The sequence below is a fragment of the Diceros bicornis genome, chromosome 2 (genome assembly GCF_020826845.1).
Source record: "Diceros bicornis minor isolate mBicDic1 chromosome 2, mDicBic1.mat.cur, whole genome shotgun sequence".
Taxonomy (NCBI): domain Eukaryota; kingdom Metazoa; phylum Chordata; class Mammalia; order Perissodactyla; family Rhinocerotidae; genus Diceros; species Diceros bicornis.
Window position 1 is genome coordinate 15043474 of NC_080741.1, and position 14670 is coordinate 15058143.

Genomic DNA, 14670 nt, shown 5'->3' on the forward strand with positions numbered 1-14670 from the left:
TCTCTACTCAGGTATCTACACAGGGGTTCCTAAGGGTTGCTTGGCTGGTTGGAGAAGGCCTGAGATTGTATGGTGAAGACATTTGGAGGAATTTTGAACAGAGTTAATGTCATGGGGGGTCAAAGAGCAGTTACATTCCTTAGGTGATATGTAGGAGAAGCTGTGGACAAGGGGCATCCAGAGTGAAGGTACTGATGCAAGCTGTGGCCCATCCTTGGAGCCCCTGAGGATCTGTGGGGTCCAGGTTAGGAGCTGCTGCTGTGCGATCCATCCACACAGAGAGAAAGTTAGTGTGGTACTGCCCAAACAAGGCAGAAAGGGGAGTAGAAGGAAGGAAAGGCAGTTCTGCTGGTCACACCAGAGGGAAGGCCCAAGAGATGGATCTGGGCATCCTGGGAAGTTCCTGGCAGAGTGACTTAGATGACAGGAGTCCTCCTCAGAAAGATTCGGGAAGAACTGTGGTCCTAAAAAGGCCCCAGGTACCAGTGACTGACTGCTGGCTTCTGTGCACACCTCATCAACTCGCACACAGGGCTGAGGATTCACTTCTTCAAGGTTCACTGGGAAACAGATTTCAATCATCTGAAAACAACAGCAACAACAACAACTTAATGTTTGTCATCAGGGAGTCCAAATACCATCTGCAGTAATAATGTTCCATTTTTCTCCTCTTTTCCCTGGTGGAAAGTGAGAATTGCTTCTTTGGTTTACAGGGCCCTTTCGTCCTCACCGTGAGCCCGAGGTCAGTTATTTCTGCACAGTACAAGGGAACTGAGGCTCCAGGCAGTTTAGGGACTTGTCCTGGTGCCCTCAGCCTGGACGAGTAGATGCGTGACTCCAAGCCCAGTGCTCTTTCCATCATACCCTCTACTTGGTTCTTGGTCAGATAGGTCCTACTTCTTGTGCTTGGGATTTCATTGCATCCTGAATGCTCCCTTTCACCCCTGTGACAAAGACCGCCAACTATTTCACTGCTCTCTGCCTTGACCACTTGTTCAGTGGTCTTGGCCATTGTGCGAGCAGTTGGAAGGCACTAGAATATGTGACCCATCTGAGACAGAGGCACTCAGAAGGTATCGCTCCCACAAATGGAGCTCTCTGTTTACCCCAGAGTGAGGGCAGGAGCACTGCCTCCCCTCTCCTCTGTAAGGAAAGAACAACTGATCCATCCAATGCCAGGGAACTTTGGAATGATGCCAAGGTACCGGAGCCGAAAATTGATGAGGTCCAGAGAAGAAATTCGGCTCCAAAAGGAAGAGGTGTGTGTGAGACCCAAAAAGCTATTCCTGGGGAGCCTCAGGCACATAGAAAAGAAGAAGCCATCTGTTGCTTCCCAACCTCCCCGGGAGCTTCCCAGGTATAATCTGCCCCTGAATGTGAAAGGTAGGGAGAGACTGAAGAAAGGGGCAGACCACTCCAGATTGGTAGGTGAAAGGTTTAATAAGCAAGGGAACTTACTTATGAGGTGTGTCTTGGCTGGCCGCAAGACGATTTGCTCACCTACCTGCCAAATCTTAAAAGTTTATATAGAGGCCTTAACTGGGATCAGTCACATATACCATCTGGATTGTCTCAACACCACATTTCTATCTCAAGGCTGTATCCTTGGGGCAGCTTCTGGGAATGGGGAAGGCAAGTCGAACACACATTCCAAGGACAGGGGAGGGGATTGGGAGCCTCTAATTGCCTGGGTCCAGCCCAAGGGTCAACTGCTGGTCATGTCTTCTCAATGACCTCTCCCAATACCATCAATGAGTGGGACAGCTTTAATTCCCTTGATGTAGGACTTGCTGTGTCAGGATCCAAAGTCTGCTCAGGAGGGGACCTCCCTGTTCACACCAGAGCATCCAGAGGGAACTGTGGATACCTGTCCATGGCCAAAAGAAGGCTCCAGACTGAAGATGGGTGGTTCCCTGAGCAGAGGATAGCTCCGAAGAGGATTACTAAGTGCTCACGTCAGGAGCAATGGGGAGGAGACCACAAGAGAACACTATCTTGGGAGATGTAGGGACTGCCACGTCAGTGGAGGGCAATGAAGCTGACCTCGTGAGACTGGGAGGAAACTCATACCCCACAAGGGGGAACTCAGGGCAAAAGGACCCTTCCTGAAGTCACTGTAACAGACACTGGGGAATCTATTCTTGTTCCAGATCACCAGGACCTTGAAGTTTGTCCATTGCTTATTCGTGGTGATGGATTTTTTCTTTTAATCATACTTTGTGTTTGCAACCTTTGGACCAACTTACAGGGTTGTCTGGTGAAGAAACTTTCCCAAGTCTTTGCCCATGGTTTAGCTTGAAGCTAAACCGCTTAGGTGCATAATCTGTTGGCTCCAGGGTTATGCTATGATACGGTTTTCTCCAGGTGAAATCATTGCCTTATAACCCTCCTGATAGACCCACGAACAGGCAGGATGAGTGTGTGGGTCACCCGAAAAATCATGTGAACTCCTTATTGTCCCCAGTCCCTGTGTTTGGGGGAACTTAGTAAAGGGAGGAGCTTCCTGGGAATGTCTTATGTTTCACATTAACCTTCTGCCAATGATTTCCTCCCGCAGTGTTTTGGAACTGGGAGATTAGGAGGTGATTTATCAGAGAGTATAGCAGGAAAAACTTGTCACTGCTAAGACCTCAGATATTGACTAACTGCAGGTTTCTGGCTAGAAGGTAAGCTCTGATTCATTGGTTTTGTGTTTTCTAAAAGAGTTACATGGAGTGCAGAAAACAGACCACCGAAGAACTGAGATCTCTGCTCTCCGGGAGTTATGGAGAGGGAGGTACTGCAGGTGAAGGCTCTGAGCCTGGCTGTGGTGGCAGGTGACCCATGTTAGAGTCGCGGCTCTGCTCTTTGCTACCTGTGTGATCTTGGCAAGTTGTTTAACTCCAACCTTCAGTTTGCTTCCTTGGTTAATTTTCTTCTTAGTTCTGTTAGTTTTTCAGTAAATTATCTTGGATTTTCTAGGTAGGTAATCCTATTTTCTACACCTTGTGATATTTTTGCCTCTTCCTTTCTAATATTCACAGTAGAAATACCTCTCTCTTGTTTCACTGCATTGGTTAGACTTATCAGAACGATGTTGAATAGTAACAGTGACAATGGACTTCCACATCATATTCCTGGTCTTGATGGGGATGTTTCAAATGTTTCACATTAAGTATGATGATTGCTGTGTGCTCTGGGAGACATCGTTTGTCAGCTTAAGAAAGTTTCCTGGTGCTTTTTAAAAGTCATGCATGGATGTCAGATTTTATCCTGTTCTTGGCTTCTATTGAGGCAAAATGATCATATGGCTTTTCTTCTTTAATCTATTAAAATACTGCATTTCATTAATAGTTTACCTATTAACTAATTAATTATTTTTGTATTTTGAATCATCCTTAAATTCCTCAGATAAACCCTAATTAATGCATTTTTCTTTTCAATGTTCAAGGACTTGATTTGATCGTATTTTATTTTGTTGTTGTTCATGCTGTTGAGTCGATTCCCGTTCTAGTGACTCTGTGCCCAGCAGAGCAGAACCCTGTCTGGTCTTTCTGCACCATCCTCTCACCTTCTGGTGCTCTATCAGACAATGCTCCGCTGCTCTTCACAGGGTCTTCACGGCCCTTTTATTCGAAAGTGGGTGGATAGGTCGTTCTTCTTAGTCTGTCTTAGGCTGGAGGCTCCACTAAAACCTGTCCACCGTGGGTGACCCTGCGGGTATTTGAAATACCTAGAGCATAGGTTTCACCATCACAGCAACACACAGCTGCCACAGTAGGACAACCGACAGACGGGCGGTGTGGTTCCCCAACTAGGAAACGAACCCCGGGCTGCAGCAGTGAGAGCGCAGAATCCACCACATATTTTAAAAATCTAAGCTTGTAAGTGATATTTATGCATCATCTTCTTGTGCGCTGTCTTCATCAGGTTTTGTGAATGTCATTTTTAATGAATTGTGTTGATTTAAAGGAGCAGGCCGAGAGAGAAGGACATGCTGAAGGAGCTCCAGCTCTCCCTGTGGGTGGCCCTGCTGCTTGTCTGTGGCTTCCTCTACCAGCTCACCGTGAAGTCCAGCTGCTTCTTCTGCCTGCCGCCCTCCAAGTCCCCGCAGGGGCTGGAAGCCCTCCTGGGCCAGGGACGCAGCATTGTGTTTCTAGAGACCTCAGAGAGAATGGAGCCACCCTCGCTGGTCTCCTGTGCTGTGGAGTCTGCTGCCAGGATTTATCCTGAGCATCCTGTGGTGTTCTTGATGAAGGGTCTCAGCAATTTCACACAGCTGCCCCCAAACTCCACTTACTCGGCCTTTTCCCTCCTCTCAGCAATAGACAATGTTTTCCTCTTCCCTCTGGATATGAAAAGGCTATTTGAAGACACACCGTTGTTTTCCTGGTACACTCAAGTAAGTGTTCAGAGAATCTTAGAATGTCAATGTTGGGAGGGACCACAGAAAATGAGTCTACCTACTCCTTTTATAGTTGGGTAAACAGAGTAAGGACTCAGTGTCAGAGATGGTACTAGAACCCAGATCCTTTGACTCATGTGTGGCCTTTTTTCTACTGTGTTGAGTCCTGATTCAAGTAAACAGGAGAGACTTACATTAGAATTATCTGTAGCCTGATGTCTTTTGCTTCCAGCCTTATTTCTTAGGATCTAGGTTATTTTTGAGACTATTCTTAACCAAATGAGTTTCTATATCTTTTCTAGGTGTATAGACCATTTATTTCGTCAGTTTAAGCTGACAGTTTTAAACCCATCTATGTTAAACTTTTTTGCACCTGAGGGAGAAACTAGGTAATATTTAACTTGAAAATGATGTAAATAGAAAATTCATGAAGGATCAGGTGGAGGGCTGCTATATGAGATTGGGTTATATTAAGATATGATCAAGAAACTCCTGGAGCTCTTAGGAATTTTGTAATCTTCATCTTAGTACATAGCATAATAAGGAAATAATATTTCAGTTACATATTTCTCTCACAGAGGACCCACAATCGGGTAATGCTTAAGGAAATTATAGTACAACCACTCAGTGATTCCATCATGCAGGCTTTAACTATGACTTCTTATGAAGACTACCACACAATATGGAATTAAATACTCTTACATTATAATGTAATTATAATTATTTTAGCTATGCAACTCCCCTACATCTATATGAAAAAAAAAGACTTGAAGAAAATACACAACACACAGTAATAGTAGATTTTTAGTATGATTGGATTAGGAGTGAATTTAGTGTTGAGACTATGTCAATTTTATAAATAAAATTACTTAAAAAAATAAAAAGTAATTTAAAAATTGACGTCAAAAGAATACCATTTGCTTGGCATATAAAGTCCTAAGTTCTAATTGTAGGCTAGACCAAATGTCAGCAAACTCTTCCTCTGTAACGGGCCAGATAGTCAATATTTTAGGCTTTGCAGGCCAAGAGGCAAAATTGAGGCCATTATGAAGGCACTTATATTAGTTTCCTATGGCTGCTGTAACAAATTACCACAAACTTGGTGACCTAAAACCACAGAAATTTGTTCTCTCACAGTTACGGAGGCCAGAAGACCCAAATCAGTCCCAGGGGGCGGATATCAAGGGGCTGGCGGGGCCCCATTCCCCGGGGAGGCTTTGGGAAAGAATTGTTCCCGTGAGCCCGTCACTCCAGTCTCCGCCTCCACCTGCACATCCCCCTTCCTCTGTGTGTGTGTGTGTGTGTGTGTGTGTGTGAGCTCTCCTTCTGCCTCTCTCTTTGGAGGACCCCCGTGATAGCATTTAGGGTCCATCGGGATAGTCTCCCAATCGCAACAGCCTTCATTTAATCACATCTGCAAAGACTCTTTTCCCAAATGAGGCAACATTTACAGGTTCCAGGACTTAGGACCTGATATCTTTGAGTGGGCACTATTCAGTCTACTACAGTATTTATGTATAAAAAAGGGAGACTGCGGCCCCATTCCGCCTCATTCACCTGGGGACTGGGTAGGCCTCCTGAGTGGAGGACACACCTGAGCCTAGTAGCTGTCAGCTGGAGACATTTTCTGGGCTAAGCGACAGCCTGAGTGTGTGTGGGGGGCAGTGGTCAGTTTGACTCTTGGCCATATTTGACTTCTAGTTCCCGGTGTGCCCTTCTCTCCTCCTGAAGAGCCTGAAAGTCTCAAATTGGGACCCTTCAGGAGGAGGTGGAGCGACTCACCGGCTGGAGCTTTTCCCTGCAGTTGTCAGCAGAGGGTTCCCAGCAAATAGGTGGTGACCAGCATGGCCCCGGGCAGCAGCAGGGTAGGCGCTGGCAGTGGAGAGGGCCCAAGTGGAGGGGACATGGCGGCTCCGTCCCTGCGGCTCTCAGTGCTAGCCTGCTAGAAGTGCTCCAGGACTGGACAGAACAGGCAGTGTGCTGGCGCCAGGCCTAGTTTCCCACACCTGGGCTAGATTAACTTTACCTGAACTGGGTTTTGCTCCTGGGAAAAAGAAATTTCCGCTCAAATTGGTTTGGGAGATGGTGCATACTACATCCTTTTCTCACAGAGCAATCGTGCATGTGAGGAGATTAAAGGCTCTGTGTAGTTCTGAACTAAAGAAATTTTAATTTGCTTCAACTCAGTATTTTCTAAACCTATTTGAGCGTGGAACCCTCTTTCAGTATGACAGAAATATTTTCTTGGAGCTAGTGTTCCACGGAGCACAGTTTGGGTTGCTCTGAGCTGCACCTCATTTTGCTATGTTGGGTTTTAGGAACAAGGCGGGCCCTGGGACGCAGAGCCCTTGAGTGTCTGCCCCATCTGAGCCTGCAGGGCACTACACCAGGCTGTGCATCTACAGCCATCACACCAGCATACCCTTGGGGGGCTGGGCTGTGGCATGTCCTGCCTGAATTAGGCCACCTCAGGGTAGCTGGGGGCTAGCTGTTAGGGATGACCAAATGTGCCATCATCTGCTGGTGACCACTGGGTTTGCTGATTAGTTTGACTTGGCAACTGTAGCCCTTGAAGATGCCCAGGGGTGAGTACTGTGGGGTGGGGAGGGGATGAGCAGCCAGAACCCTAATCCCCTTTCTGGTGCTCACCCTGTGGGAGCTCTTGTGTCTTGGGTTGATGGTGGTCCAGTGCTCACATCAAGGCAGGCTTCCTCCTCCTCAGTTCTGTGTGGCTGTGTCCCTTCATCTCTGAGTCTGTTCACTAACAATCACCAATTTACCAGATAATCTACTTCACTGGTTTTTACCAAAACCTTGTTTCTTTTGAATGATTGGATCTTTGGGGCCAGACTGCCTGGGTTCAAATCCAACCTCTGCCTCTCTTACCTTGGACAAATTGCTGAACTTCTTGGTCCTTTTAGTTTTTCACTTGAAAAATGAGAATAATCATAACACCAATCTTTGAAGATTTGTGTAGATTATAAAGAGCTTGGTATAGTTTTTGATAAATTTTAGCTATTATTATTTATGAGGTTTTCAGCAATTGTATACAATATGATGACGTTAACAACTCATATGAAGATTTCTGCAAAGTATTAGTTCACCTGCTCTCATTTGGCTTCATAGCAGAATTTTAAAGAATGTTTATTTTGTCAAAAGCCGAGGGTGGTTGTTTAATCTTTTAATCAACGTATTTTAATTCAGAAAAATCTATTTTGCTTTCTGTATTCAAAATTTTAGCATTCCATTTGGGAACATTGCCTTTTTTTTTTTTCTTTGAGGTTTTCAGAATCAACTTTATTGAGTTATAATTTAAATACAATAAAATGTACCCATTTTAAGTATCTACCTCATTGAGTTTTCACAGATTTGTACACCCATGTAACCACCCACACTCAGGATCTAGAAGATTCCATCATCCCAAAATGTCACCTTGTGCCTCTTCCCAGTCAGTCTCCCCTCACCCTAGCCTCAGGCAACCTCTCATCTGTTTTCTGTCACTACAGATTAAACTCGTCTTTTCTAGAATTTCATGGAAATGGAATCATATTGAAGTTAATTTTAATATGTATTCCCTTAAATGGATATGGTGATTGATGTCTTACCTACAATTATTTTAAAAGGGGACCCTCAGAATGTTGTTATTACAGTTAAAACATTATTAAATGTTTTTAGTAAAATTATTGATGCTAGATATTGTAAATCTTTACCACCAAATTGTTCAAAAACAAATGTCTTTTTAAATTGATGTCATAATAGTTTATAACATCATGAAATTTTAGTTGTACATTATTGTTTGTCAGTCGCCATATAAATGCATCCTTTCACCCCTTGTGCCCACCCCCCCAACCCTCTTTCCCCCGGTAACCACCCAACTGTTCTCTCTGTCCATGGGTTAGTTTATCTTCCACATATGAGTGAAATCATATGGTGTTTGTCTTTCTCTGTCTGGCTTATTTCGCTTAACATAATACCCTCCTGGTCCATCCATGTTGTTGCAAATGGGACAATTTTGTCTCTTTTTATGGCAGAGTAGTATTCCATTGTATATATATACCATATCTTCTTTATCCAATCATTGGTCAAGGGACACTTTGGTTGCTTCCACTTCTTGGCTATAGTAAATAATGCTGCAATGAACATAGGGGTGCATAAGCCTCTTTGGATTGTGGATTTCAGGTTCTTTGAATAAATACCCACTAGTGGGATAGCTGGATCATAAGGTATTTCTATTTTTAATTTTTTGAGGACTCTCCATACTGTTTTCCATAGAGGCTGCACCAGTTTGCATTCCCACCAGCAGTGAATGAGGGTTCCCGTTTCTCCACAACCTCTCCAAAATTTGTTATTTTTTGTCTTGGTGATTACAGCCATTCTAACGGGTGTAAGGTGATATCTTAGTGTTGTTTTGATTTGCATTTCCCTGATGATTAGTGATGTTGAACATCTTTTCATGTGCCTATTGGCCATCTGTATATCTTCCTTGGAAAAATGTCTGTTCATATCCTCTGCCCATTTTTTGATCATGTTGTTTGTTTTTTGTTGTCAGTTGTATGATTTCTTTATATATTATGGAGATTAACCCCTTGTTGGATATATGATTTGCAAATATTTTCTCCCAGCTGGTGGGTTGTCTTTTTGTTTTGATCCTGGTTTCATTTGCCTTGCAGAAGCTCTTTAGTCTGATGAAGTCCCACTTGTTTATTTTTTCTTTTGTTTCCCTTGTCCGAGTAGACATGGAATTCGAAAAGATCCCTCTGTGACCAATGTCAAAGAGTATACTGCCTATATTTTCTTCTAGATGTTTTATAGTTTCAGGTCTTACCTTCAAGTCTTTGATCCATTTTGAATTAATTTTTGTGTATGGCAAAAGAAAATGGTCTACTTTCATTCTTTTGCATGTGGCTGTCCAGTTTTCCCAGCACCATTTATTTATTTATTTATTTATTTTTGTGAAGAAGATCAGCCCTGAGCTAACATCCATGCCAATCCTCCTCTTTTTGCTGAGGAAGACTGGCCCTGAGCTAACATCCGTGCCAATCTTCCTCCACTTTATGTGGAACGCCGCCACATCGTGGCCTGACAAGCGGTGCATTGGTGCACTCCTGGGATCCGAACTCGGGGCCACGAGCAGTAGAGTGGGCGCACTTAACAGCTACACCACGGGGCCGGCTCCCCAGCACCATTTATTGAGGAGACTTTCCTTTCTTCATTGTATGTTCTTAGCTCCTTTGTCGAAGATTAGCTGTCCGTAGATGTGTGGTTTTATTTCTGGGCTTTCAGTTCTGTTCCACTGATCTGTGTGTCTGTTTTTGTACCAGTACCAGGCTGTTTTAATTATTATAGCTTTGTAGTATATTTTGAAATCAGGGATTGTGATACCTCCAGCTTTGTTCTTTTTTCTCAGGATTGCTTTAGCTATTTGGGGTCTTCTGTTGCTCCATATGAATTTTAGTAGGCTTTGTTCTATTTCCATGAAGAATGTCATTGGGATTCTGATTGGGATTGCATTGAATCTGTAGATTGATTTAGGTAGTATGGACATTTTAACTATGTCTATTCTTCCAATCCATGTGCATTTCCATTTCTCTATGTCCTCACTGATTTCTTTCAATAATGTCTTAAGGTTTTCATTGTATAGGTCTTTCACTTCCTTGGTTAAATTTATTCCTAGATATTTTATTCTTTTTGTTGCAATTGTGAATGGGATTGTCTTCTTGAGTTCTCTGTTAGTTCGTTATTAGAGTATAGAAATACAACTGATTTTTGTTACACTGATTTTGTACCTGCAACTTTGCTGTAGTTGTTGATTACTGCTAATAGTTTTCCAATGGATTCTTTAGGGTTTTCCGTATATAAAATCATCTTGTTTGCAAACAGCGAGAGTTTCACTTCTTCATTGCCTTTTTGGATTCCTTTTTTCCTTTTTCTTGGCTAATTGCTCCAGCCAAAACCTCCAGTACTATGTTGAATAAGAGTGGTAAGAGTGGGCACCCTTGTCTTGTTCCTGTTCTCGGAGAATGGCTTTCAGCTTTTCCCTGTTGAGTATGATGTTGGCTGTGGGTTTGTGATATATGGCCTTTATTATGCTGAGGTACTTTCCTTCTATACCCATTTTGTTGAGAGTTTTTTTTTTTTTTTATCATAAATGGATGTTGGATCTTGTCAAATGCTTTCTCTGCATCTATTGAGGAGATCATGTGGTTTTTCTTTCTCATTTTGTTACTGTGGTGTATCATGTTGATTGATTTGTAGATGTTGAACCATCTCTGTGCCCCTGATATAAATCCCACTTGATCATGGTGTATGATCTTTTTTTTTTTTTTTAAAGATTTTATTTATTTATTTTTTTTCCCCCAAAGCCCCAGTAGATAGTTGTATGTCATAGCTGCACATCCCTCTAGTTGCTGTATGTGGGACGCGGCCTCAGCATGGCCGGAGAAGCGGTGCATCGGTGCACGCCCGGGATCCGAACCCTGGGCCGCCAGCAGCGGAGCACGTGCACTTAACCGCTAGGCCACCGGGCCGGCCCGGTGTATGATCTTTTTAATGTATTGCTGTATTTGGTTTGCCAATATTTTGTTGAGGATTTTTGCATCTATGTTCATCAGAGATATTGGCCTGTAATTTTCCTTCTTTGTATTGTCCTTTTCTGGCTTTGGTATCAGGGTGATGTTGGCCTCATAGAATGTGTTAGGAAGTGTTCCATCTTCCTCTATTTTTTGGAATAGTTTTAGAAGGATAGGTATTAAATCTTCTTTGAATGTTTGGTAAAATTCTCCAGAGAAGCCATCTGGTCCTGGACTTTCATTTTTTGGGAGGTTTTTATTACTGTTTGAATCTCTTTACTTGTGATTGGTCTATTCAGATTCTCTATTTTGTCTTGATTCAGTTTTGGGAGGTTGTATGAGTCTAAGAATTTATCCCTTTCTTCTAGATTGTTCAATTTGTTGGGATGTAGTTTTTCATAGTATTCTCTTATAAACCTTTGTATTTCTGCGGTATCCATTGTAATTTCTCCTCTTTCGTTTCTAATTTTATTTATTTTCGCCTTCTCTCTTTTTTTCTTAGTGAGTCTGGCTAAAGGTTTGTCAATTTTGTTTATCTTCTCAAAGAACCAGCTCTTTGTTTCATTGATCTTTTCTACTGTTTTTTAAAATCTCAGTTTCATTTGTTTCTGCTCTAATTTTTATTATTTCCCTCCTTCTGCTGACTTTGGGCTTTGTTTATTGTTTTTCTAATCCTGTTAGGTGTAGTTTAGGATTGCTTATTTGAGATTTTCTTGTTTGTTGAAGTGGGCCTGTATTGCTATGAGTTTCCCTCTCAGGACTGCTTTTGCTGCATCCCATATGACTTGGTATGGTTTTCATTTTCATTTTCATTTTCATTTGTCTCCACATATTCTTTGATTTCTCCTTTAATTTCTTCAATGATCCATTGGTTGTTCAGGAGCATGTTATTTAGTCTCCACATCTTTGTCACTTTCTGAGTTTTTTTCTTGTAGTTGATTTCTAGTTTCATAGGATTATGATCAGAAAAGATGCTTGATGTGATTTGACTCTTCTTAAATTTATAGAGGTTTGCCTTGTTTCCCAGCATATGGTCTATCCTTGAGAATGTTCCATGTGCACTTGAGAAGAATGCATAGTCTGCTGTGTTTGGATGGAGTGCTCTCTCTATATTTATTCAGTCTGTCTCATCTAGTTTTTCATTTCAGTCCACTATTTCCTTATTGACTTTCTGTCTGGATGATCTAGCCATTGACGTAAGTGGGGTGTTAAGATCCCCTACTATTATTGTGTTGTTAATATCTCCTTTTAGGTTTGTTAATAGTTGCTTTATGTACTTTGGTGCTTCTGTGTTGGGCATATATATCTATAAATGATATGTCTTCTTGGTGGAACATTGCCATTTTTTTTAATGATTTATTTCTATTCTTTTAAAAGTCATTTTCTGTTTTGCTCAAATTTTAGCATCTGCAGTCATCCTTGACTCCTCTCTCCAACTCCATGTCCAATCCATCAAAATCTGGACCTGCTTTATCTTTCCCTTGTACCCAGGATCTGACCACTGCTCTCACCTCCTCTATCATTTTCCTCCTCCACCATCATCTCTTGCCTGGATTATTTCCTGCAAGCCTCCTATCTTGCCTCTTTGCTTCTACCCCGGCTGCCACCCAACCCCACCTCTGTTTGTTTTCTACACAGCAGCCAGTGTGACCCTTTTAAGACTAGTTCAGATCACATCACTCCCTTCTTCCAATCCTTCCAAACCATTTCAGTCTTTACCCCAGCCTACATAATCCACCCTCCCTCCCCACTCGACCCCTCTCTGATCTCATCTCTCATCCCTCTCCCGTCACCACTCTACTTCAGCCACGCTGCCTCCTTCCTGTTCATAGTGAGTACCCTTCTGCCTCAGGGCCCTTACACTGGCTGTTCCCTCTTCCTAGAACCCTCTTCTCCGAGATGTTGGCATTGGGTTCACTCACCCACTTCATTCAAGTTTCTACTGGAACCCAAGATAAGATAGTGCTCCACCTGCCCCCTTCATAGCCCCTTCACTCACTTTTTTTCCTTCATATTCCCTATGAACACACAGTATATAATATATTTATTTGTTTATTGACTATAACCTCCCAAATAGGATTTTTGTCTGTGTTCACTGCTGTGTCTAGCAGCTATAACAGAGCTTGGCACATAGTAAGCAGGCCCTCAATGAACTTTATTAAAGGAACTAATTAGTGAATGAAGGCATGCATGCATTTTAAGTTTCTTTTACCAACTTCTCAAAGAGCATATGTATTGGTCTATTCTATAGTTTCATAGTTTATTTTTTCTTTATCAGTTTTTAGCAGTTTTGGGATTTTAAAAGAATTCTTTCTTCAGAGTTTCATATTTGTGGTTAAGGTATACGTCACTGAAAATGACTCACAGTTCACTGTGAAATCTCTTCTGGGGTTCTTTCCCTTTCTATTGCTTTAATTTTTTTTCCCCCCACAATTTCACAAAATCTTTAAAAGCTGCTAAAGTCTTCCCATCGATACTGATGCCTGTAAACTTTTTATTTAAAGGCAACTTTTTTGGGGTGGAGGTAAGTTTGGTAAATTTGCAAAATTGGGCTTTTGGCAAATAGATTTTCGAGACTCGGGCTTGCAGTCTCCTCCCCAGCTACCCAGGGGCCTGGCCTCCGGCTGTGACGCCCCACCCTCTTCCCCTGCTGCCCGGGGCTGATTTGCGCTTGCTCCTGCAGGTCAACGCCGGTACAGAGAGGAATTGGCTTTACGTCAGCTCCGATGCGTCCCGCCTGGCCGTCATCTGGAAGTACGGCGGCATCTACATGGACACCGACGTCATCTCCATCAGGCCCATCCCAGAGGAGAACTTTTTGGCTGCACAGGCTTCTAAGTTCTCTAGTAACGGGGTGTTTGGATTCCTCGCCCACCACCCCTTCCTGTGGGGGTGCATGGAAAACTTTGTTGAACACTACAATTCAGACATTTGGGGCCACCAGGGTCCCGATTTGATGACGAGGATGTTGAGAGTATGGTGCAAACTCGGAGACTTCCAGGAGGTGAGCGACCTCAGGTGTTTGAATGTGTCCTTCCTGCACCCCCAAAGGTTTTACCCCATCCCCTTTTCAGAGTGGAGGCGCTACTATGAAGTCTGGGACACAGACCCGAGCTTCAACGACTCCTACGCCCTGCATCTGTGGAACTACATGAACCGGGAAGGGAGGGCCGTGGTTCGAGGAAGCAACACGCTGGTGGAGAATCTTTACCGGAAGCACTGTCCCAGGACGTACAGGGACCTGATTCAAGGCCCAGAAGGGTCGGTGACTGGGGAGTTGGGTCCACCTAACGAATAGAGGCAAGGCTGGGTTGTTGCTGCCACATTGTGGAGCTGGACGCTTCTGGAGTGCCACGCTTCCACTTGATCTCCACTTCCCCAGGGACGTGGGGGCTTACTCACATATCAGTTAGGATTAGCTTTCTTGTCTATAATAGAAAAATGCCAAAGACTGTTGGTGTATAAAATATAGAAGTTTATTTCTCTCTTATGTGAAAGAAGTCGAAGGCAATTCAGGGCGGGCATGGTCACTGCAGGGATCAGGGACCTAGGCTGCTTGCACCTTTCTTTTTGTCATCCTTAGTGTCCACAGCCCGTGGTCCATATGGCTGCTTGATCTCCAGCCCCGCATCTCTGCATTTCAGGCAGCAGGATGAAAGAAGGAGAAAAGGTACACCTCCTTTATTTTATGAAGACTTCCTGTAAGTACCATATGAC

The 14670-nt window shown here is 43.2% G+C and overlaps 1 protein-coding gene across 1 annotated transcript; it reads left to right on the plus strand.

Moving 5' to 3' along the window:
• The first annotated feature begins 3973 nt into the window (after positions 1–3973).
• A4GNT (alpha-1,4-N-acetylglucosaminyltransferase) lies at positions 3974–14251 on the plus strand. The gene is made up of 2 exons (XM_058549050.1): positions 3974–4381; positions 13637–14251. The coding sequence occupies exons 1-2, from the start codon at positions 3974–3976 to the stop codon at positions 14249–14251; spliced, it is 1023 nt and encodes a 340-aa protein (XP_058405033.1).
• Positions 14252–14670: the final 419 nt, after the last annotated feature.

Coding starts and splice junctions, on each gene's coding strand:
- A4GNT (XM_058549050.1), top strand. CDS start 3,974: ATGCTGAAGGAGCTCCAGCTCTCCCTGTGGGTGGCCCTGCTGCTTGTC. Junction 4,382..13,636: donor TGTTTTCCTGGTACACTCAA/GTAAGTGTTCAG, acceptor TTGCTCCTGCAG/GTCAACGCCGGTACAGAGAG.